Source organism: Sceloporus undulatus, chromosome 5 (assembly GCF_019175285.1).
Source record: "Sceloporus undulatus isolate JIND9_A2432 ecotype Alabama chromosome 5, SceUnd_v1.1, whole genome shotgun sequence".
Classification (NCBI taxonomy): Eukaryota; Metazoa; Chordata; class Lepidosauria; order Squamata; family Phrynosomatidae; genus Sceloporus; species Sceloporus undulatus.
The window spans coordinates 121,528,941-121,555,428 of NC_056526.1; the positions used below are offsets into that span (position 1 = coordinate 121,528,941).

General features: G+C 39.2%; 1 protein-coding gene across 1 annotated transcript in view; it reads right to left on the reverse strand.

Moving 5' to 3' along the window:
* The window catches only part of SCFD2 (sec1 family domain containing 2), a 166,960-nt gene that overhangs the window by 107,968 nt on the left and 32,504 nt on the right, over window positions 1-26,488 (reverse strand). Inside the window, 2 exon segments of the mRNA XM_042468062.1 lie at window positions 870-1,119; window positions 24,304-24,479. Of these exon segments, the coding sequence (XP_042323996.1) occupies window positions 870-1,119; window positions 24,304-24,479 (426 nt within the window).

The window sequence follows — 26,488 nt, forward strand, 5'->3', positions numbered from 1 at the left end:
AATTTTATGCTGCTTCCTTTTTAATCAGTTAACACACGCAATATTTCATTACTGTGTTCTATCTTCATTTTAGACACTGAGGTGGAACGGATGGGCAAGAAGGAGCAGCAGCTAGAGGCCACTCCTGCCCCGATGCTTCAGGATCATGGCAACCAAACGCCATGCTCCCAATGCCAGCCCCTGCCACGGTACCAAATGGACAGGGGCAAAGAGCGGAAAACTTCTGCTCCTTTTGGGGCTGAGTTTGGACCACAAGGAAGTCAGCTTTTTACACCCATCTGTTTCAGGTCATAGGCCTGTTACAGACTGCCAAAATAAAGCTGGTTCGGGTCTCTTTGGAGGTATGCTGTTTAAATGATGCATGCATCCTAAGAATCCGGAAGCTGCACAAAGCTGCACTCCAGTGCTTAGGAATGGAGTGTGGCTTTGGCATAACCTCCGGACTCTTAGGACCCATGCATCATTTAAATAGCATAACTCCAAAGAGACCCGAGGCAGCTTTATTTTGGCAGTCTGTAACAGGCCATAGTTTCTATTTGGCAGTGCCAAAGAGAACAGTTTAGATGTTCAGATTCCCACAGGCACATAATTCAGATCAGATTCCCACATGCACATCATGCTGTTTATATGCCAGTGCAATGGTGTGCATTTTTTGCATTAAGTAGGAGCATCTGGATGTCTTTTTGCTCCGTTTTTTTGGCATGGCTTTGTGTCGAATTCATCCCAGTTTTACCTCGTATGTCATCTAAATTGCATGGCTTCAAACTGATTTGTAGCCACTTTATTTGGCCAGTGCAGACAACCCCGGGGGTCTCCTGGTGAAAGATAATTTATATTCTCTGCAAGGGGTTCAAGAAATATACACTTACCTGTTATTTTCTGCAGTAAGGCAGATAGCTCAGGTTCATTACAAATAGATTGGACAAGGGCTTCTTTTACTTCTCCTTCAGCTTTATCCAGCTCTTTTCCAGTTTTAATTTCTCCAACTATGGAGTAAATATAAACCAGCAACACAAGGAGATCTTCAGGAGTATAATCATTATCTGTCCTATTATTATGAGACTTGATGATAGGTAGCAATTGGTTCAGGACACTAGGTAATGTTGACTCCCCAATACTCTGAAAATAAGAAGTAGAGAAAACCAGTGTGAGAAAAAATATATTTTACCAAGAAAAATTAAGAATTAATTTTAGGGACTTAAGGATGCATATTTATATATGATACTGCTTCAGTTTCTTTACAATCGTTCTTCCAATCCATTTTGTAAGTTAATTCCATTATAATGTCAGTTGTCTATTCCAGACACTGTGTTAGTCTTGAAATTTGATATCCCATTCTAACATAAGCCAGTGTTTCATAGTGATTTCAGGTATAGAAATATAGAAATAATCAATTTGAAACCTAATTACAGTACTTAATTTTGTGTGGCCAAACTGGACTGTAACCAAGCATCAAACATTTTTGAAATGGTAACCATGTTCAATACTTCTTTTATCACATTTGGAAAAATTCAGATCTGGCAGAAAATAAGCCTTAAAATTTTTTGGTTCCACTCTGTGTGAGTTTAAAATGAGTACCACTGCCTCCTTTAAAGTCTATGCTACCTCTGTAGAACAGTTTAGAGACTGGGGAAAGGATTGTCTGAGTCTGTCCCGAGATGTTGGGACTATTTCAACACTAATGTCCTTTTAACTTGAAGCCTGTATTTGGATCTAAAAGTTATGACAACCAACATAACGGGGGAAATGATTTTTTTAAAAATATGGCAAGTACCAGCTTCCAGTTTAATTGTTTTGTTTTACATTAATTTTCTATTTAAAGATATTTAGAGAGTGAAAAAGAGTGTGTTCAAGAACTTTTTAATGGCATACCAAAGATTCCAGAGGGAAAAAGAGATTGTGTTACAACCACTGCCTCAGCCCTTGCACCTGAATCTTTTTGGCTGTTGGTTAAAAATACAGAGGAGGCGCGCCAGTCACAGCTGTAAAATGTGGCCCAGGTTTGAACTCTAAGCACTTTCACTTTTAAAAGCAGCATCTATTTATTGACATCGAAGAGAACTCAGGAATCACTAGAGCTCTGTAACCAAGTCCCGAATCCTGGGGCTGAAGAGGCCTATGCCTAAAACAGCTTTTAAAGGCGTTTAGTCCCTTATATCTAAAGCAACACCCCAACATTTTCAAAGAAAAAGTAAAATGTTATACACTGGAGAAACCCAAACAGGTCTTTCAGTTCAAAAGTATACTCAGGCTAATATAAAAGGGTTATATAATGGTCAGGGCTGTATTTTATGTGCAGGCAAAGGTTGTCAAAATTTGCCATTCATTTGGATTACTTTTGCACAACTTATTCTTTGGCTTTCAAACAATAGTAGTAGCACCATTCTAGTTTATTTCAGCCAGATCTCATCTGGAACACTGTGTCCAGTTTTGAGCACCACATTCAAGAAGGACAGGTTGCTTACCTGTAAGTGTGTTTCTTTGAGTGTGGATTCATGAATCTATGAATTAATACAAATGGGTGTCACTGCACATGTGCAGAGCATATTAACAACATTCTGGTATAGCTTGGCCTTAATTTTTGACAGTAGCTCCGCCCACCCCATATATATCCTCCATTCCCACTCATTTACTTCCGTTCCAAAGAATCCTCATAGCAGCATTCCAAGGAGCAAAGGTCATGACACACTAGGAGGGGAGGATGGGTTTGTGTAAATTAACAGATGATGACTAAAAAAAAACAACCCACACTTGCAGGTAAGCAACCTGTCCTTCTTCTTTGTGGTCTCTGTGAATCACACAAATGGGTGACTAACAAGCTACTCAGCCCTGGAATTGGGAGTTTGATGCCATACCACACAGTATGTTTGGGAGGAAAAAAGGAACATTATTAACAGCCAACAAGTACAGGTAGAAACGTTACCACTAAGATAGGTGTCATGAAAGGTGTCACTTCAGGGTGGACAACAAAACTGCTTTCTAAGGATGCATCAGCCCTGGACTGAGCATCCAGTCTATAATGGGAGACAAATGTCAAAGGTTGAGACCATGCGGCTGCATAGCACACCTTATCCAGTGGTACACCAACCAGAAAGGCTGAAGAAGCAGCTACTGCCCTAGTAGAATGGGTTCTCACAGTTACTGGGTGTGTGTGTGTCTTTCTTGACAAGTTCACATGCCAAGCGAATGATGGAAGTCAATCATTTCAAGGGACATTGACAGGAAACACGTAGGCCCAACGTTGATGTCAAGTAACAGACAAAAAGCCTGGTGGGCTTTCTTGAATTCAAGTTTCTATCCACATAGCATGCAAGGGTTCTTCGGATGTTGAGAGAATGTAGAGGTTTCTCAAAATCAGTGGTGAATGAAGCCAGACAGCACGATGTCCTGGTTTAGGTGGCAGGCAGAGACTACTTTTGGGAGAAAGGAGATATCCAATCTTAATACCACCTTGTCTCAATGGAATTTATGGTATGGAGGATCGGCATGTAGGGCAAAGAGCTCTCCTGTTGTTCAAGCTGACATCATCGCCACGAGGAAGGTGGTCTTCCACAAGAGAAGTCAAAGGTCACATGTGGCCAAGTGTTCCCCTACTTCTTTAGAGTCTGCAATGAGTTCAAACTCCCCAGACTGCCCTTTGTTTGGCACAAAGGTGACAGCTTCTCTTGGAAGCTTCTAAGAGTGGCAATTATCTTTTCAATAGGTTGCAAGGGCCATCTGCACTGTATGCCATACATCATTTCCACCAAAACTAGAAACTAACTTCTGCCTTTTCTAGGGTTTCTTGTTGGTTTGGATTTTTGACTGTCCATGCAGTCCCCAGAGAGTTGTAAGGGTGGAAAACTGTCCCTGGACACACAGTAGGTGCCAGATGTGTCCTAGGAATATCATGTGTGATAGTATTGTTGAAGCCTTGACATTCTGGATCAGTGGAAAATCACAGGAAGCCTCTATAAGCAGCTTTGAACTTTCCAAAAAGAAAAATAGATTTGAATCAGGAATACAGTCTGTTCCTGGAAATGGCAGGCACTTCCAGGGTGACATAGGCAAGATGTTCCCCACAGGCCTGCCTTTGAAGAGTGTTCAGAAATTGCAAATTAGGACAGAATGCTTTGTCCAGGTTGTTCATGGGGTCCACATACTGGGAGCATGTGGTTACCTGACTGAAAAAACTTATACTACCATCCAATTTGTTTCAACATGCTGCTGTTGGTATTTGAAGTGCTTTATTGTTTGGGGTCATGATATCTGAAGGATAATCCTCTCCTGTATGAATCTGTTTGCTCATTGATATCATCATCACAGGTCAGTGCATCCTGTGTGTCCCAAATACCCCAGAAACAAGCCTAACTAGGAAAGGGGGAGGACAACTTCATGGATGTATCTAGGCTCTGAAATTTTTCCCAAGTGAAGTTCCTCCCCATTCCTTTAATAGTATTACACAGAGTGGTCAAAAGGAGGGGCTTTTGGAAGTCATTTCAATGGCTGTGCTTAATTATTTTTAATGGCTGATTGTGTTTTTCATCCTTTTCTTATCTGTTTCATGTCTCATTTCTGCTTTAAAATTTACATTTCTTTTATAATGCATTTAAATTTATTTTATAACAAACGAGTACATTTCTGTTTAAGGTGCTAGTCACCCTTGGAATAACTAATGAAAGAGGAGTTTATTAAATAAGTAAATAAATAGCCAGTGTTATAATAAGTAAGAAAATAAATATTTAGTGTTAGTTTATGAACATAAACATTGATGCTCCTTGAAATCTGCACCTTTTGAACAGAAAGAGAGGCTCATAATTGCAGAGAAAAATATAGATGGTCATATTCTCTCAGCCTCAGAGAATGCTAATGGCAAACCTCCTGTGAAGAAACTTGCCAAGAAAATCCTATGATAGGGTCACTTTAGGGTCGTCAGAAGGCATACAACTACAACAGCAATTGATATAGTCTGCACATAGGAAGGAACTTTATACTTAGTCAAACCATTAGGCCATTTAACATTGGCTGTACTAGTTGGCAGTGACTCTCTGGAGATGACACATATTGAAACTGGAACTGTTTTCATGTAAGCTCTGGACTCTAACTCTGGGTTATGGCCCTTTCACTCAAATACATTCACCAAAAGAAAAAAATCTGTCATGTCTAAACAGGAATGTTTTATGTAAACAAGCCAGCTGAGCTGTAGCACAAATGAAAACAGGGAATTAGCCAATTCCTTTAGAGAGAAGGCAAACACCACAGAGAATTAGGACATTTGTCTCTACAAAACCCTCTAGCACTTTGTCATTAACTAGCCACCGCTCCTAATGATTTAGGAGTTCTCAGTGTTGTTACACATCAATCAATTAAACTGATTGAACGGCCCTTTAAAAGTAAGTTTTTAAAATGTAACTATCTGTGACCCAAATTTCCTGCTGGTTATGTAGGCCTCAAGTTAACCTTGTTTGTCTATCATCAAGGGGGCCAGTAAAAATAATTTTTAAAAGGTCAGTTCTGAGCCTCCCACAGCCTTCATAAAAACAGTCACACTGTTCAAGGTGGATCTCACCACAACTTTCTGCCATGTTGTCGTCCCATGTTATTATTATTAGTATGAAGATTTCCCCCTTGTGCTTCTCTATTTACTGGCCTGTTTTCTGTTAAACTGGAGCAGTGTTTCTCAAATAGTGGGGCGCGCCCCCCAGGGGGGGGCGCGAGGCTCCATAAAGGGGGGCGCGAGGCTCTGTAGTGCCATGAGCCAGAATGGGCTGGCGGCGGCCCCGGCGGGGCTGGGTCCTCCTTGCAAGAGCCCCGCGGGAGGCGGCGGTGGCAGAGGGGCCGAGTGGGCCATGGAGGGGAGCCTCTCCAGTGGCGGAGTGAGCGGGAACCCAGGCTGCCCAGCCATGGGAGGAGGGAGGAGGAGGCTCTGCGCTGGAGGCAACGGCCGAGAGGGGCTCCTCTGAAGGGAAAGAAGGTGCCTCCCTGGGGCAGAAGAGCAGCCAGGGCCAGGCTCCAGTCCTTCTCCTCCTCCTTTGGGAGGGACCGCCCCTGTCAACCGCCCGACAGGCCGCCCCTTGCTTGGGTGGGAAAGGAGGGGGCCGTTGGCCGAGGCTGAGGCGTCGAGGAGGATAAATAAAGGTACTCAGTTTGATACCACTTTTGTCAAAAACACTGCAGAAATAATCCAGTTGGAGACCACTTTGGTCAAAAACACACTGCAGAGCTCTCTGTCAGAAAAGGATAAAGCTACAGTTCCCAGAATCCTATAGCATTGAGCCAAGGGAGTGAAAGCAGTCTCAAACTCAAACTGCAATGTGGACCTTATCAAGGCATGCATCTTAGTAAATGGTGGGGATTTTGGAATTCCTCCTGGACAGAAGGTTGGAATGTAGGACATATTTCCTCAGATGCATGGGAATTGTAGTTCATTGTGGCACCAGAGCTCTTTCTCACAAAACTACAGTTCCCAGAGTTCCCTAGCACTGAGCCAGGGCAGTTAAAGCGGTCTCAAACTGGATTATTTCTGCAGTATGGATTGGACCTTGATCATTTTTAATAACGAAGGTCCAAAACACTGCAGAAATAATCCAGTTTGTGACTGCTTTAACTCTCCTGGCTCAGTGCTAGGGAATCCTGGGAATTGTAGTTTGTTGTGGCACCAGAGCTCTTTTTGATAAAGAAGGCTCAATGTCTCACAAAACTACACTTCCCAGGGTTCCCTAGCACTGAGCCAAGGCAGTTAAAGTGGTCTCAAACTGGATTATTTCTGCAGTGTGTCTTGGACCCAACTCAGGCTGCATCTTCACTACAGAGACAATCCAGTTTCATATCGTTTTTACTGCCATGGCCCAGTGCTATGAAATCCTGGGAATTGTAGTTTGTTGTCACACCAGTTTGCTGAGAGAGAAGGTTAAATGTCTCCAAAAACTAGAATTCCCAGGATTCCCTAGCACTGAGCCATGGCAATTAAAAGGGTGTCAAACTGGATTTATTTCTGCAGTGCGGTTGCATCCGAACACATTTCTATTTGGCACAAAGCTTCCTGAACCCCCTTCATGTCAAAATAAATATCTTAAAAGGACTGAAAGATTCTTTTTTTGGTTCAATGGTGATTTTGAGAGTTGAAATAAGTTACAATTATTTTTATTCAATTATGTTTACGTTTATTTGCAAAACATCTGCCATTTTAACATTATGGGAATTTTCTGGGAATTGTGACTGAATATTCTGTGTGATGTGGGGGGGATTCAGTGTGTTTGGGACAAACTTTGTGGAGAATTATCTTTTAGGCTTGTTGGCAACAAGACAAATGATACTATTTACAGTCGCGCGGGGGGCGCGAAATGTTTTCTTCCTCCTAGGGGGGGGCATGACAGAAAATAATTGAGAAGCACTGAACTGGAGCTACAGAATAATGTGCTGACCCTAAATGAGAAGCAGTGATGTCACTGGCTATGTTTTGGCAGATGGGAGGACATAAGGGAAGTAATACATATTTTCCAAAGTAAGGCAACAGTATTAATTTACAAAATAACATGTTTCCATGCAGAACTGAGAGGAGGAAAACACTCACAACTTTTAACTTTACAGCCTTACACTAGTAAACAGCTCAACTGAAGGGCAAACAAAACAAAACAAAACAAACACACACACACACACAGGCTATGCCATGTGAACCACTGTATGGTAAAAAAATGTGTTCATGTTTTCCTTTTGTTTTCTTTCTTTCTTTTTTTCTGGTAGGAAAGCTGATTTAACAGCTCACACTTTAATGTGGTGGGTCCTGTGAAATTCTGGTGTTAGCATTACTACAGAACTTGAAGCTGTTGGACGGTCCAGTAATACGTGTTCAGCACGTGGACCCTAGCGCCCCATAAGGACTCTTATAACTACTGTCAAGTTGATTTTTGATTTGTGGAGACCCTATGAATGAGAGACTTCTAAGTCACCTTGTTACCAACAGCCCTGCTCAGGTTTTGCAGACTAAAGGGCTATGGCTTACCTGTAAATCCTTTTTCTACTGTCTTCTACTTTACCATTATTGTCTTATCTAATGAATCAGAGAATCATAGAGTTGGAAGAGACCACAAGGGCCATCCAGTCTAGCCCCCCTGTCATGCTGGAATACACAACCTAAGCACTATCAACAGATGGCCATCCAACCTGTGTTTAAAAACCTCCAAAGGAGACCCCAAAACTCTCCAAAGCAGCATATTCCACTGATGAAAGCTCTGTCAGGATTTTTTCCCCTAGTATTTAGGTGCAATCTCCTTTTCTGTAACCTGAATCCATTGCTTCGTGTCTTAGTCTCTGGAGCAATAAAAAAAAAGCTTGCTTCATCTTCAATGTGACAATTCAAATATTTAAATATGGCTATCATGCCATCTCTTAACCTTCTCTTCTCCAGGCTAAACATACCCAGCTCCCTAAAACACTATTCAAAGGCATGCTTTCCTGACCTTTCACCATTTTTGTTACCCTCCTCTAGAGGCATTCTAGCTTGTTAATAGCTTTCTTGAATTGTGGTGGCCAGAACTGGACATAGTATTTAAGGTGAGGTCTGACCAAAGCAGAATAGAGTGGCATTACTATTTTCCTCAATCTAGATACTACACTGCTGCAACACACTGTTGACTCATATTTAGCTTGTGGCCTACTAAGATTCCTAGATCCATTTCACATGTACTGTTTGTCAAGCCAGCTATCATCCTATATAATCCTTTATCTGTGCATTTCACTTTTTCTGCCTAAGTGTATTACCTTGCATTTCTCCCTGTTGAAATGCATTTTGTTAGTTCTGGCCAGGCTCCCTAATCTGTTAAGGTCATTTTGTCTTCTCATGATATGTCAAAGTACAACAGATTCAGCTTAGTCATTTTGGCTACTAGGGAGAGTTCAGACTTGACATCCTCTTATGGTACTTTGGATTGATTTGCCTTTTTGGCAGTCTATGGTATCTGCAGAATTGTCCTCCAGCACCACATTTCAAATGAGTTGGTTTTTTTCTTATCTGTTATTTTCACTTGAATAGAATTTTCTTCCCATCGGCTTTCATGGCCATACATAGAAATCAGGAATATAATGGCATGGATATTTGTGTGTTTGGTATTCAATGATATAATGTTACACTTTAGGATCTTATCCAGAAACAGAGAGCCACCTCATAGCAGATAAGAACACTGTTCTTCCTTAGCTCTTCACAGAACCCTTTCTGTCTATTTCTAAAATTAAAAACAATTTAGGTAATCTGCTTGCCTACTGCTGATATATGCAGAGTAGAGATGTGAACTGCGCTTGTGTACAAGAAAAAGAATTGAAGCAGTTTTCAGCCTTCTGGGTAAGATCATGAACATTTCTATTCATTTTAAAATTACTGTATTTTAGGATTTTTTTTTTTTTTTGCAAAAGAAGAAGAAGAAAAAGAAGAAGTAGAAACTTGTAGGTTTTGATGCAAAACATGTATCTGTAAAAATCCCACTTGTTTTTTTTTTTATAACACCCTTGGTTATTGAGGAGATGTTCTTTTGCACAAACCCACATTTTTTATGGAAAACAAATATTTTACAAAAAGTCCCAACTTGTTGGTGTGGTTCGTAATTTCTTTCTGCAGCTTCTTTTTGCACCGGGAAAATGCCAGGTTGGGGGCATGGTGTGGGACTACTGTGGTGGCATGGCATGCCGGTCCACAGTGGCCCCAATCCGGCATTTTTTGGGCCATCTGTTTCAGCCCAGAGTTTGTGCACACTGATCACAAAGCAAAGGTGTCACTATCTCAGCCACCCATGGAAAAAGTTTTGGTTTTGGAATATTTAAGATTTTGGAATTCTGGATAAGGGAGACTCAACCTGTACCATATCTTTAGAACTAGAGAATAGAAAGTTTCCTAAGCAAAAGTGAAAAAAAAAACCACATTTTGTCACCAATGTGCAGTTACATTTCCTAGTCCCTGCTTAAGTTAAACAGATTTATTCCACAGGGATAACAGTATATATTTCTTTCATTTTCCAAAACCCATCAGTGAAGTAGACAGCAAGATCGCTGTAAGATTAGGTTGTGCTACTGACATGTTTAATACTTACAGTATTTTCCCAGCTCTTTTACAGAAAATGGTGCTACAAAAAGTCTTTGCAATCTCTTTCCTTGGCTCCCAGTCACTCCCACCCTCCTGAGAATTCCTCCCTTTTTGAGTGGCAATTTCCTGCCTTCATTAAACTTTCAGCCTCTTGATTGTTCTGGTTTCTTCTCAGTGAAACCTGTCAGATTCTTCTATTGATTTTATTATGCCATAAATAGAAGGCTTAAACACAAATGACCCTTCTCTAGTAACAAATTAAATACCTGTAATTGCCAGATGCCAAACCTTGCCAAACAAACACAAGTGTGGGCACACACAGGCACAGGCACACATACACACTTTAGTACTAGGTAATACTATATTTGCAGCTATTTAGAGGTAAACACATATTTACAGCTATTTTGCTATAATTTATTGGTTTGGTGGTGGACCAACAGGAATAGGATGTTAAAACAAAGCACTTTAAACCATAATAAAATTTAAGGTGCCACAAGATAACTTTGTTTTTGTAGCAAATCAGCTGCTCTCTCTGAACTAATGTAATGAGACAACAGACTAATACAACTATCCTCTCTGAAATTGTCTAAACATTGTTTATTTTCAGTGATCTAGTATGTATCTTACTGCATTTTATGCTGCCTTAATTTGAAAGATGAGATATAAATTAAGCCAAGAAAAAAAATAAAATAAATACCACTAAAGTCCAGCATATATAACTCATTGAGAAACTTTTTAAAGGACAAATCAAACTAATTCATGTCAAATGACATGAATTGTTCATGCTATTGGCAAACACCATGGATAAAGATATTATCTATAAAGAACTACAACAATGTTATAATATTTGATGTTGTAGAATGCATGTTAACAGATGCTTTTTCTATTGCAAGGTAAGATTTTACCACATACAAAAACATCCCGTCCTACCAGTGACATGGCTTAGGTTTCCAATAATTATAATTGCCACCAGGTTCAACTACTAAAGGAGCAACCTCAATCAGTCTATGCTGCTGCCACTCACCCAGCTGCAAAGAACAGTTTAAACAAAGAGTGCTTCCTACGTCAACTTGTCAATTAAAACTGTTGGGCTGCAGGGGAAGACAAAGCAAATCCACATAGTGGGAAGGTAGGGTATCAATGGTGATAACAATATTATATAAGTGCTAACCACAGATACTGGTTTCAGGGCTCCGTTTGGAAGATTTTCATCCACATCTCTTTTGACCACCCAAGGTTTCCACAGAAATCAAGTACAGTGGATGCTTTTAGAAATAAATTTTACATAATGTGCAAAGCAGAAGATAGTTTGGATATTAAAAAAATATTCAGTGCCTGGTTAGTGCACTAGCTTTTGATAAATTGAACAAAATAAGGGAGCATCAATATATAGCCGGCCCTACATATCCACGGATTTTTTATCCATGGATTCAAGGCTCCATGAGTTGAAAATATTTTTTAAAATATATACATTCCAAAAAGAAAATCTTGATATTGCTATTTTTATATAGGTATCTCCATTTTACTATCCATTTTATGGAATGGGATTTGAACATCCACAGATTTTGGTATCCATGGGGGCTCCTGGAACCAAACCCCAGCCAATACCAAGGGCCCACTATAGTGCTTTCTGAATACTCACAGACATTCCCACCGTAGTCCTTACAAACATGTGCTAAAGTAAGGAATATTATCTCTACACTGAAGATAGGAGGCTAGTGCTAAAAGAAGGGGGCTTGTTTATGTCTATCCCAGTTTAGACAGGTAATTTTTATGGAATAAACTAGAGGAAGGAATTGGCAGAACCAGCTCTGAAAATTCCTTTTGTAAGAATTCCTGCTTAAGAAAACTCTATGAAATTCATGAGGTTGCCATAAGTAGACAGGTGACTTGAAAACACACTCACTCACTCACAGAGAGAGCTCCTAGAATCACCATGATGATCAGGAATTCTGGAAATCCTAGTCCCCTAAAGCAACTTTTTCCAGTATCTGATCCATCCTAGTGAGAAAGAGACATTTGAATTCAAGACTTCAGGGCTCAGAGTTCATACTCTCAACTTATATAACACTATACATATTATAAGTTTGTTCAGGTGCTGTTGTTTTGTTGTCAACACAGAACCAACAAATTTGCCATGCTTTCTTTAATAACTGAGAATGCAAGTAGCTATAGATCTGAGCACAGTTGGTGCCTCTTTAAAACTGTAAATGAAATTTCAATGCACCAATCATTTTTGGTCTGTCCCCTGTCCCCTATGCTCCTGCTTCTGTCATTCATTTCAGCAACAAAAAATAAAATTAATGGTAGGTGGTCTGCGATCACTGTGGAAAAAAATGTGTTTTAATTAGCCAAGAGCCCTGAAAAAGATTATTGTGCAAATACTGGCGATTCTTCAAACAAGAGCACATGCTGTCCATTTTATTCACAATGAAAAAGTTCTTAAGGAAGATTTTGATAAAGATTTGCCTCCCTCCTTGCAGCCTGCATTTGTAATGTTTATGTAAGTGAGGGATATAAATCTTTTTCAAATGAACCCCACTGTTCTCAAACCAGACTGCTTGTTATAAACTGCCTGTTTCCGTTTTGCCTGCTTAAGCAAGCAATGCTGAGCCTTGCCCTGGACATAGTGGAACTAATTTAATGTGTTCCAGGTTTGAGTCCCCACTCCCTCCTTCCAGCTTTTACGAGTAGATTTTACACAGTGGATTACTGCTGACTTTAACAATGATTCATGTGATAAGTGGGGTTTGATTTGATTTGCCATTACAGAAAAGGTGCACTGCCAACATGAATGCCACCAATGGCTGTTAAGAACAAAACACAATCCCAAATCGTAGTAAAGAGAATTTACTATTGGGGCTGCAGTTGCAAAACATGAGGGACCAAACACACAAACACAAACAGACTTACAAAACTGACTTTTAAATCCTTAAGGAAGACTAAGCCTTTTGTCTTGGTAGAAAGAAGACAGACGATTTTGCAAAGATGGCTTTATTTGACTTGGGAGCAAGCCGACAAACACAGCATTAAACTGATTTTGTGCAAGCAAAAGGATTTGTGCTTACTCTTCAAAACACAAAGCCACTACAGGAGAAAACAGTCTAAACTGCAATCCTTTGAACCGCCTAAGATTCTGCTCCTTATTGTTTCAACACTAATTATCAAACAAAGACAACTGCAAAGCAATTAGCTACACATACTTGTGCTTCACAGAAGTGTGTCCATGCAATGCAAGATAGGTTAAGATTGGCATGGTTGAGATCAGAATCACAAGCTTTTCCTTTTAAACTTTTCCAATTATACATGCACTCTCTCTCATTCACTTTCTCAGTGAAGTGGCTGCGTGGGATGTTAAAGTCTGCAAACAAATACAATATCCTGAGTGAACATTCTGCTTTCCCCAACAAAAGTAACAGTAGATGGCAGTATTGCACTAAGTTGTTCATTTGACAAAAAAAAAACCCAAGATGCTAGAAGTAGGAAAGATTGAGAAACCTCTGGATTATATTTCAGTCTTGTCATAACAATTTTTCAAACACAACAAAAATAATGCTGAACTGCAGCAAAATTTTACTCTTTTTTCTGGGTCCCTTTTAAAGAAACATGCTTTAGGCACAATGCAGAAGTCAATAACAAATATACGTTCTTCCCACTGCTTCAGAAACACAATGGGTGGGGGGTTAGAATGAAGGATTTGTTTAAAAAATAAAATAAATCAAAGCATAAGGATAATATAAACTTGATTGCTGAAATAAAATATTTCCTTTGAAGAAACAGAGTGATGCTGTCAAATGATTTTGCGCAAACAAATGTTTACAAGTCCACCACTTTTCTTTCATATAATGGAGCTTTCTGTTGCTGGATAATCCTTGGCAAAAGTGTTAAGCAAGGAAACGCACTGGCTTTGGTTAGAAGCACCATCTCAAATGCTTTTCATTCCCTTTGGGAAAGTGCAAAAAAAAATATATCCCCAAACAAACCCAAACCTTCGTTGCCAGGTCTTGACACTAGAATCAGTCTTCTGATGAATCTCTATAATGGACAAAGGGCATATGTTCTAGCACAAACAGTAATGCTTAGTCTTCTTAATTTCTGTAGGGCTAATTGGCTCTTGGGATCTTTTCCCCAGTCTCAGATTCCCTGAAGCTTATGAATGAGAAAGGGGAATGGATAAAGATTACACAATGAAACCGCAAACCTAAACCCATTAATATTTAGTAAATATAGACACAGGCTAAAAGAACATCACAGGAATACAAAAATAATTAAGTAAACAGATATTTTTACTGGGATGGGAAGGTACGGGGACATCAAGGATCTGATTCTTGCTCTGATCACAGTTCTGAACATTAGATGCAGACACAAATTGCCATTTCAATCTAAAAAAAATACACAAACTCTGTTCAATAAACATCATAATACCAATGGGAAAATGCAAATTGAAACAGCATTTTCCTAAAAGTAAACTGTAATGTAGGCCCCGACTACTAACAAATAACAGGGGGGGGGGGTTGGGGGAGCTGTTATTGCTTTGTTTGTCTGTTTTTGACTCCCATAAAATGGCCAACACAGCTACCTCTGCATGTTTTCTGGATTGTGAGATACTACATAGCTGCAACAGAAGAACCATAAAGAGTGAGCCAGTGGACTGGGACCTTCTAAGAAGGTAAAACAATTTTTTTCTTCTCCAATTTTGACTGGATTAGCATGTTTTGCCTCTATACTTACCAAAATGTTCCTTAAGGGATCCATTGTCCTCTGCCTACAGAGCAGCCTGTGGCCTCACAGGAATGGAGACATATTGAATTGAAAAAGAGGATTCCTTGTTGATATGCAAATAGACTTTAAATCTCCTGGATTTTGAAAATCTCCCTACTGGCACATGGCCAGAGGCGGAGGGTCCAGCCTGCTAAAGATACCTTACACATGCTATCTTAATTAAGAACAGGGGGGGAAATGCAAGCATCTTACTAACATCTCCAATTTTTCTCCTGTTTGGTGTGTAACATCTTGCCCAATGAAAAAGCCAGTGGAGCTTGCAACAAGTATATTGTGCATTTTGGTTAGCCAATAAAGGTATCACTGTTTGGTGGGTTTTTGTTTCAACATCCTTTCCAATAACTCTACTGATTCCAAGGAAATGGGAACTGACAGAAAGACAAAATGTATACCCATTGTTAACACATTCCATCATTATCCAATCCAGACACATTTTATTAGTCAGTTGATACAAGTTGGGAAGAGGGTGTTTCAGTGCTGGTTTTTAACACTGAGGAAGACCATGGACAATTGGACATGTATCCAAATGTAAAAATCATATCACTTTCTCTCTCCTTGGTCCATTTCTTAGAGTTGTTGTGAAGATGAAGTCAGAAAGACAGCTATGCATACTTTGCCAAGCTCTTTTGGAGTTAACTGGCATATACATATAATTATTAAATAAAAAGGATTGTCTTGCAGAGATTTTTGTGCCTCCCCTAGTAGAGTTTTTTGGGGGATTGGTTTTGTTTTACAGTGAAAACAGATAAAAATCCAAGTACGGTCAAGCACAAGGATCTCTCTCACTACATCATGACACAAGTTCACTGCAATAAGAAATTCCATTCATATAGCAACTTAAAAAGAAAGTAAGCAGACAGTAACTTTATGAGCACTGGAAATAACAGAGATACAGAAGAGATTATCTTAAGAGTAATAAGGAACAAAATCTTCCTCGCCACGTTTCTTATATCTGAGACTTATGACCAAACGCTGGCCACAGAATTCATCACATTCATCTATTCACTTCTAATATCTCTTGCTTCATTTCCTGAACACTGAAATTTAAGTTGAATCAGTGAGCATGTATCCTTCCAAGAGGATGCCTGGAGGCCAACTCATTAACAGTAGAGGAAATACAAGTGACAGTGATGTAACATACTTTGGGCAGGGCATGTTCTTCTACATCTATACTGACATGCTTTTCAGGAATACTGCCCCTTTGAAAGTTTTTGTTTTTGTTTTTTGCATATAGATCAGGTTCCAGAGAACTACATTCAGCAACCCCAATTCCTTATGGCTGTCCAGTGGATTTTTTCAGTTCTTCTCTTTGAGACAGCAGATCCTAATTTCAAGTATTTTTGAAACATCCCTTAGGTTCAAAACTGCCTTGTTAGGAACAGAAATTGAGGGTGAAGTTTGAGAAACATACATTCAAATCTTTTTTTTTTCCGTTAAAGATGTGTAGTTCTCCATATCCTGGCCATACGGCTTAAAGTTAAAAATACCTAAACATTGAATATTTGACTTTTTAGCATTAGATATCAACATCATTTAGCACACAGTTCAAGAGGGACAGCTAGTAGGTATATTTAGAACAAATACAATGCTTCATGCTCTTAACAGCCAATGTTTTGCAGTACCCACAAACCAAAAGTAGCAAAAAAAGTTACTTAACAAGCAGTTGTGTTGCTGCTAAATTATCAACCCATTTTTAAAGATACTTACAAAGTACACATTACCACTATTTGGCATTTTGGACAAAACGTATATTAGATCTGTATGTGTTTATTTTTCTGATTGGTTAAAATTGTGAAAATCTTCCACCCAAACTGGAGACGTTCAGCTGGAATGTGGTTTGGTTCATTTGAAGTTGTTAATAGGCATCCCCCAACATTAACTGTATGGAAGTGTATGTTTGAATATTCCAGGATTCCAAATAGAAGCTACAAGAATCAAGATAAAGTTCTGTGTGTGAACTTTTCAACTTGATTTTTTTTTCCATAAAAAGGTCCTTTACAGGGGCTAATTAAAGGCACATTTCTGTCAAGACCTTCACTCCTCTCTGGTTTTCATTTTGGACTTCTCACTGTGTCAAAAGTCACATTGCAAAAGGGAATTCAAGTTTATTATTAAATCAGGAGCAAGGTTCCCCCTTCCCATTTTTAAACAACATGCTTTAGATTTGGACTTTACTATTCTGTATCTCTAAGTAAGATTCTGTTGCCTATACCTGAGAACTGAATGTAAACAGATTCCAGGAGAAAATGTAATAAAAAAGTTTAGGTGGGGAAATGAAGAGTACATTCAGGTTTTGCTGCTAGTCTTTCCATGGAAGAATGGCAATTATTTGCAAAGAAAACCAACTAAACAAATTGGGGCCAACCCAATCTCATAAAAGTATTTATTTCAGAAAGGGGGAAAGTCTGTGAAAAACCTCTTGAACCAATCTTTTGAAAGGATGTTCACAACAACTTGCCAGCAGTCATTCATTTTTTTTCCTTCTTAGAAAATCCTTGGTGATCAAGTACCAGACAGGAAGAGACCATAATATTATGTAGCTGCTCAGATCTGGTTATGTCTAAAAACATTTAAGAGAAAATGAAGCCTATTTGGAGCAAGGGCAAATATGGTCCAAAAACACACTGCAGAAATAATCCAGTTTGAGACTGCTTTAACTGCCCTGGCTCAGTGCTAGGAAATTCTGGGAACTGTAGTTGTGTGAGACATTTAGCCTTCTCTGCCAGAGAGCTCTGGTGCCACAACAAGCTACAATTCCCAGGACTCCCTAGCCCTGAACCAGGGCAGTTAAAGTGATCTCAAACTGGATTTTGGACCTATGTGACTAGTATTCTTCCTATACTGATCACAGCAGTGCTTCCTGTTTGAGGAGCTGGATGCAGAGAGATTCTTATTGGAAGAGGCTTGCAAAAACCAAATGGAGGCAGAAAGTGGACTTTGCAAAGATATTATTTGCAAGCAGATTAAAGAGAGATGCTTGTTAACAGACAGGGCAGACTTGCCTTGGTGACCATGTTGTCTTACAGGGGGGGGAAAACCAACCTGATCCTCACCATAGTCAACAAGGTATATAATGGGAACAAAGTAATCATGTACCACTGTGCTAATTGATAACAGAGAGAAGATGGAACTGAAGACAGTACAACTTGTACTTTTCTTCTATCTTCCCAAAAGAAAACAGTGTTCAGTCTTTTGAAAACATAATAAATTATGAAATTGGGGGCTAAAATAGATGAAGCAGAGGTATGGAAAACCTTCCTACTATACGTGAATTCAATTCTCCCAGGGCCAAATATCTAAAATAACATGTAGATTTTATAATCTCAATTCATAATATATGAGAATTCTTAGAAATGGTTGTGATCCCTGGAGGCTGGCGACCAGCAAATGTTGTTTCCAAGGACAAAAAAGAGGCGGGTCAGCTTGACAATAATACCAGAAAAGATTTCAGAAAAGAGCATTTAACTGAAGATTTGTGGGTCAAAGCCCGAACAGACAGGCCAAATGAAGTGGCTTCGGGCCACACTCCGGTCCTAAGGCTTCAGCATGCCTTCTGGCCTCTTAGGATGAATGCGTTGTTTAAACAGCACACCTCTAAAGTGGTCCTGGGCTGCTTCATTTGGCCTGTCTGTTTGGCCCCTTAGAAAATAATGACATGTTTGCCAAGAGTGGGTTTCTCAAAAACATGTCATGCCAGATGCTATTATGTCTTTTTTTGACAGAGTTAGAAGTACTGTAGATAAGAGGAATTATCTGTGGATACAGCATACCTTGATTTCAGTAAGGTTTTTTTTTATAACAACCATGCCACACCAAAATATTCTTGCAAATAAGCAAGATGACACTATTGTTAGGTAGTTTTGTTGATTCTTGATAGAATGAATTCAAAACACTCACTAATGACTCCTTATCATCTTGCACAGAGGTGACACTTAAGGTATCACAGGGTTCTGCTCTGGCCTAGTGCTGATAAACAACTTTTTAAATTACCTGGATGGAAAATTACAGCGGATGTTCATCATGTAGATGACACCATACTGGGAGAGGTAGTTTATAATCAAATTGACAAGCCAAAATCTGCCCAGAGCGAGCAACTAAGATAATAAAAGGTGTGGAAACCAAACTGTCTGAGGAACAGCTGAAGGAGTGAAGTATGTTTGGCTTGAAAAAATAAAACTGTGAGTTGATATGATAGTCACCTTCAAGTATCTAAAGCTATGACGTAAAAGATGGAAAAAGCTTGTTCTCAGCTTGTGAAACCAATGGATTCAAAACACAGGAAAGGGGAGTACAGTGCTTCCTCGGGTTACGAAATTAATTCGTTCCGCGGCCGCTTTCGTAACCCGAAAAGCCTTCGTAAGCCGAAATGCCATAGGCGCTAATGGGGAAAAGCCGCGATTCCGTGTGAAATAGCGCCGAAAAGCACCAACATTTTTTTCGTAACCCGAAAAAACATTCGTAACCCGGAACAATTATTTCCTATGGGATTTTTTCGTATCCCGGAAATTTCGTAACCTGGGTATTTCGTATCCCGAGGTACCACTGTATGACCAAACACTAGGAAGACAGTCCTGATAGTAATATTTGTTTGACAGTGGAATGGACTAGCTCAGAAGATGATACAGGGTGCCCTTCCCTTATGTGGGGGATCCGTTCTGGAGTCCGCTGCATAAGGGAAATTCTGCAGATGCTCAAGCCCCATTTAAAACAATGGGGCTCGTGGCATGTACACCATTGGTATGCGCGCCATTGCTTTTTATGGCAAGCAGCTTTCAGCATAAGCTGAAATTTGTGTAAAGCGTGCCTGCTGGGCATACTGTATTATGTCTTTCTTGGCTGGGTGGCCATCTGTGGATTCCTGCACTAACAGAGTGCCAAATTAAATGATCTATGGACACACACACCCAACTCTACAAATCCACAATTCTCAAGATTGTGTCTGTGTTTTTTTTTTTTTTTTTTTTTTTTTTTGTTTTTTTGTTAGGGGGAGTGGGGGAGACAGTTTTTTCTGAAGAAAAGGCACAATAAATTTCAAGAACACTGATGTTTTTGTTTTGTTAAAATTGTGTTTATCTACAGTTCATAAGGACAGGAGGGGGTGGAGGTGGAGGAAATAATACATAGATTATAGGGTATGCAACACTTGCCCCCATTATATGGCCAAAGTGCACAAAACACAAACAAACCAAAAAAAATACAGTTATTTCTGTTTACTCAAAGGAAGCTTCAGTATTTTCTTTAAAATAGCATCATCCCACTCACATCTCCATCCAGCAAGATAAACTGCTTTTGAAACTAGAAGTTTAACGAACAGTATGTAATACATCATAAGGTCAGCAATGTCAAAAGTTACACAGAATCTATAGGCTGTAGTGCATGACTCAAATAGCTCTTAGGATCTCAGCCAATGCATTTTGAATTGGACCGTTAGTGTAACCAATTCCCATTCAGGTCAAAGGGAGAACATTTGAAATTGTTTTATAAATCCAAAGATGACAATCAAAACTTATTATTAAAGAATAAAGATGTCAACCAATTCTGAGGCATAAAAACACATGAGCTCCATTGCAAGGCAGCAACTCCAAACTATGTGAACCATGTTCTTGTTTCCTCTGGAAGATTTGCTGTTTCAAAATATGATCTGCAGTACTCAAGGGCATTAGTGCATGCCTCCAAGCACAAAAATCTAACTATATCTTTGAAAAATTAATTAGATGTTCACCAGATCATACTGATAAAATGATGATGCACAACTTAATTTGAGTATAGTAAATTCAAAATGTGATACCAATTATTAAAATGACTAAATGTATTCAGTAAAACCACTTATCCAAATTAGGTTCTCTCTCTGAAACCACCTTAAAAGTTTCTAACCTTCCAAGAGTATATTATCTAGACAAAACATATTTCTTTCTCTGGAAGACATAAGACTATACAGGCAACTATTTCAACAGCCATTATCTCAATTATGTGCTGAAATCATATTCCATAGCTATATGCAGAAATCCAGCTCAAATCATTACAACTAGTCAACTATTTAAAAGGCTTTACCACTCTGGAAGGTAAACTGGAATGGTAAATGGAAAATTAAAGTTATCTGAAAGAATAAAAGAATTGTCATACAAGCTGACTCACACTTTCTAAACTCTCTGATTCTCAGTAAGATCTAGAAGTACAAAGATAGTTTGGTGTCTAGATGAAACACATCCTCAGAATTTTCAATAACTCAACAAAGGCAAAGATATATTGGTTCATATTGTACAGCTGGGTTGCTTGGGTTTGCAGATTTAATTCAAGATTATAAAGTTTTATCAGGCTATTGTTCAAATCACTGGCCTTAAGCATAAGGCATTGAGATGTGAGGGCAGGTGAAAAAAATGGATGCAGAGAGACACTGTTAACTATGTCACAAGGAAAAGTAGAACCATTCAACAGCAGTCACTGAGAAAATTCAGCCATCCATGGTCATATGAGGAAAAATACTGCAGCTAGACATTTTCTTCTACAACAATACCCTTTGACAACAATAATCCTGTGGCACTTTACTTAATTCTACTTAATTATATGTCTGTCTCTATTAGTATGCACAAGCCAAATAACAAAATCAAAATTGTACAAAGCTTTTACAATCAACAGTGTAAGTGTTGCATATTGCCTAAAAATCATTTATATCATTAGAAGCTGGCAGGTTTAAACCTTTTCTGTGAAAAGCTGGTATTCCTAAAACATGGTTTCTGGACCAAAAACACCATGCCAACCATTAGATGGCCATAAACCCTCATTTGAAGTAGCCACAGCTGTACCACTCCAAGAATTTGTGAATGGCACAAATGATGGGAGTCATTTCAATCTGTGTTTCAGTCCTATTTTGAATCCAGACCTATCTTCTCATATGTCTTAATGACTTCTGTCATGGGGAGAACTTGGTGTATGTCTCCTAATTCCTCAATCACCCACCCCGTTCCTACCCAAATGACCCATTGAGTCACTTGCAGAAGGAGGGGTAGAGAGATTATTACTCTGTTTTATGGAATTTGTGCTATAGTTCTGCCTGCTTAAATACCCTAAAGACACCATATCTGTCTGATCTTGAAAACTAATCAGGGTCAGCCCTGATTAGTACTTGGATGGAAAACTGAAAATAACAGGTGCTGCAGGCTACATTTCAGAGGTAGTCGCATCACTGGGGGGTGCGGTCTGCACCTGGTGGCACCCCAAAAGAGGAGGCAACATCTAGTCTCCCCCCATGCACCACTCCCCCTGCTCTATCAGGCGTGTGTACCACTTCGTTCCCCTGTTCTGCTCCATCTCCCTGTGCATGCATCACTCCATACCCACTGTGCGCACCGCTTCGTCATCTGTGGCTACGTGATGCTCCAGTCCTCCCATGAGCACATGCTCTGTCCCTCACACACAGTCCTATCCTTGAGCCAGCTTGGGGAGAGGGAATACACGCCTTCCCTGGATGCCCCACCCCCAGAAATCCCACTGGAAGTCTCCCCAAGAAGTGTCCCCCCCCCCGCACCAGGTGTCAATCAGTGCAGGAATGCCACTGTTTAGAGGACGGTACTGGAAAAAGCACCTCTGAGTATTCCTTGCCTAAGAAAACCCTATAAATGCATCGGGTCACCACAGGTTGGCACATGACTTGAAGGCAAATACAAACAAACAGTGCTTCTCAGGCTGCCTGATGTGGAGGCCCAAAAATTATTTTCCCCCCAATGTACCACAGTCAAATACCGTATTTGTTTCCATTGCTTATAACTTTTTTTCTCGTTCCTGGAAATTCTGTCAACCAGAGAGGACTCTTTGATTGGCACCAGTCCAAGGACCTGCAATTTAAATAGCACTGTGCCACAGGATTCCACAGAGTTTTAATTCATTCCTCATGTTTTTTGACTGATACATGAAACCCCTCAATGAAGCCATTCAGGATGCCATCAGAATGATGTGTCATCAGTACGGTGAGGACACACTTCCCTACTTCTTATTCTCATCTAATTCATGTGAGTTAATATGGGCTGAATAGGGGTATGGGTATGGAGTGAGCAAAACTCATGCCAAGTAAGACAGAGGTGTGTATGTGTTGGGAGGGGGGGCATCTTATCAAGAAGGTACTATGCAATCCTTAATTAGTTTTAGCCACTTTTATGCAACCCTGTTGTCTTTGTTTAAATGTTTTTTTTAAAAAAAAATTAAAAATATATTTTTGTAAACCACTTTAAAATGTCTTTAAAACCAAGATAAAGTTATTGTTTTAAAGTGGTAAAAACAATGACAGAAATAAAGGAGAGAGAGCAGAGCAGAGCAGAGCAGAGCAATGACCAGAGCCATAAGTGATCTAAAATGACATGATGTAGTTCCATCTTTAAAGCTAAGCAGTTTGAGCCTGGCCCATATCAAAATGGGATAAACACCCCACCTATGTCCTATTTTATGTTTTTTTATAGAGAAAAACCAAGGCACATATGTGATAAACTAAAGAAAACAAAAGAAGGGCTGAGATAAAAACTGTTGTTATTTAGAGAAGGATTCCTCAACATGGATAATTCTGGGATAGCTACTCAGTCCTCTCATCAAGTTCACATATATTTTCAGAGAATTAAAGAGGACCTCTGAGTTTATAATATTTCCCCCTGGGTCCTTAAGGCTCAAATCCCTCTAACCACTGTCCCACATCCATGAAATAAGGCTGTGTATCACACTTTAGAAAACTACATGATCCTCATGGATCAGGCAATTCAGAATAATTGTTGTTTGACCAGAGAAAATGAATGTGTATACAGGAAACAATTATAATGTTGGGAAGGAAAGTTTGCTTTGGCTTAATTTTTTAACCTATTTAAGGCTGGAAGGCAATGGATATAAATCCAGAGATGGATATGATTAGGAAAGAGCTTGGTAACAACTGACAATCCAAATATATATTTTAAAATGTTTTTCACATTCTGACCTTTCTCTGCTTTTCTCCACATGATTAATATAGTGCAACATGCTGCTATTGCTTTTTCAATAGACTTTTCATGCAGTGCTGAACCTGTACTTTCATCTTTGTTCAAAGAATATTGCAAATAGTATAAACATACTTTTACACCATTGGTATCTTCTAGTTAGGCAACTTTTAATACTATGACTCTGCCTGCATAAAGGAAGAAGACACCATTACATTCAGATGGGCTCACATAGGAATTGCCACTTCAGTTGATTTCAGCAGAAAAGATTTAAGCATATGCTTAACTCTGCTGTTGAGTTCAATAAGCTTCAAAATGGATTAATTTCAAATGGATTTGTCCAACGTAGCAAAGATGCTACAAAAAATTGCGATCATAGACTACCAGGCTGCAGCCACTGTGAGCGTATTGAAAGAAGATGAAGGGAGGAAACACCATAGGATGAAAAGTGAAAGTGCCTTGGGAATTATCTACTCCTACCTTTAAAAAAAAAGCAATAGAGTTCACATCAAACTGTACCTGCAAAAGTAGCCTTTCAAAAGCTAAGAAGTTGTCCCATTTAGCACTCTGAGGATGTTTTAGCGTTTGTACAACAGCCAATGCAATTTGCAGAAGCCCACAGTGGTTCTCAAGAGCTTCAAAATTTCTTTTAAAGAGCTGGATATATGAGCTCAGTTGTTAAGGGGTGACTCTACCTGTAAAAGAAAAATAATTACTGGTATACATTATAGGCATTTTTTCAATAGAATACAAAAGACAAAAGCAATAAATTCTCATGAGCAGCAGCACTTAAGCAAGATCAAACACTAAGTTTCCTCATTTGTTAAATACCTTCTTCTGTATAATTATGGCCTTGTTTTGTCACTTTCTTACAAACTCTTCTTGTTTGTAATTTTGGTCTCTGCGACCCATTCACTCTCAACACTTAATAACCTATAAGATACTTTTCCCCTCTCCAGTCTCAAACTGAGTTTTCAGAAACAGAACAATAAATGTAAGCATTTCAATATCATGAGTTGGATGCAAAGACCTGTAAGTGGGGAAAAATATTATTAGTGTTATTTCACAAATCCTCTATAGGATCTTTTAAAGCATTTGAATCAATGGGTTCTGTATAAGTTCCCATGTTCGCTAAAAAGAAAGCATATTTTGTATTTTATTTCATTTTTCTAACATCCCCATATCATGAGGACTATTTTCCTTTTAATCACAGTTCCTTTGATCTTTTGTATCCAAACTGCAAGTTGTTTTAAGAAAATTTAGTGTGAAACATCAAGTCCCTTAAAAAAGTCAACCAAATACATACAGCGAACTGACAACACTTTTGAATGGGTAAAAGTTGACAACAGGGGCCAACAATGAGCCCACAAAAGATTAAGAAGCAACCACAACCACATGTGTTTTGAGACTAAACATTTGAATTTCCGGTCATGCTTTATTTCCTTTAATGCTGCGTCAAGTACATTGACATGGTGATCTGAAAATGTCATCCCTTATATTTTGTGCTGACTGTTTTCTTCCCCCTTCAACCTTAGCAGTGATGATATACAGCAATTTACTTAAAATCTTTTATCTTATAAACACACACATAGAGTACTACCATAAGTGTACAGATCTTCCTCTTTCCCTTCAAAACATTATTTGTAGATAAAGTATAAAATAACTTTGTTGTTGTGCCTTCAAGTAATTTCTGACTTACAGTGATCTTTAGGTCAATTGAATGCTGAAGTCCAGGAGGAAATTGATCACACACTAAAACAGAATTTCTTGTTAATCATAGACAGTTGGAATGCAAAAGAAGGAAACAGAGCAAAATCAAAGACTGTAGGAAAATTTGGTCTAGGATCAAGGTAGGAAGCATGTCTGGTTGAATTTTGCTAGGCCAACAGTTTGTTCATTGCAAACACATTCTTCAAGCAACCAAAAAGGCAACTGTATACATAGTCATCACCTGATGACCAATATAGAAATCAAATAGACTACATAACTAGAAGCAGAAGATGGAGAACTGCCATTTTCTCTGCAAAAACAAAACCAGGAGCAGATAGTGGTAAAGTCTATAAATAGCTAATATAAAAAATCAGAGTCAAGCTAAAGAAGAGCAATAAAATAGCTACACTCTGAGCACTTGGAAGAAATGAATCACCAGGAACAATGATAGAACTGCTTCATTCTACAGTGACAGAATGTATTCTAGTTCTAACTAAAATCTATCAATAAATATGGAAAACAAAACAATGGAAGAACATGCAAAGCTGGCTGTATACAGAGACCTGGTTAGATCAGATGGGGGAAGATTCTCCTCCCAGTTTTTTCTGAGGTGGATGTGTGCCATCCTACTTTTTCCAATTTTGGAAGTGTACATCTGAAAGTGGAGTATCAGAAGCAGTGATTCCACCCGTGCATCTACCACCCCCACTGCCTAATCAACTGCCTTTCTGAACTAGTGGAGTGGCCTGAGGATTAGTGCTGGAGGACTTCAATATCCATACTGCGGCCCTCCTACAAATACAGCTTTGAACCCCAATTCAATTTTTATTTCTTTCATTTTCCTACAGTGACCATGGAGCACCTGGGAAGTGCACACGAAACTCTAAGGGCTCCTTAGAGGACAGGTTGAGAACTCCCAGTCTAAGTTGTCCATTAGGGCTCCATCTTTTCACATCCCCAGACTGCACAAAATGGAAAAGTATTCATGATACCT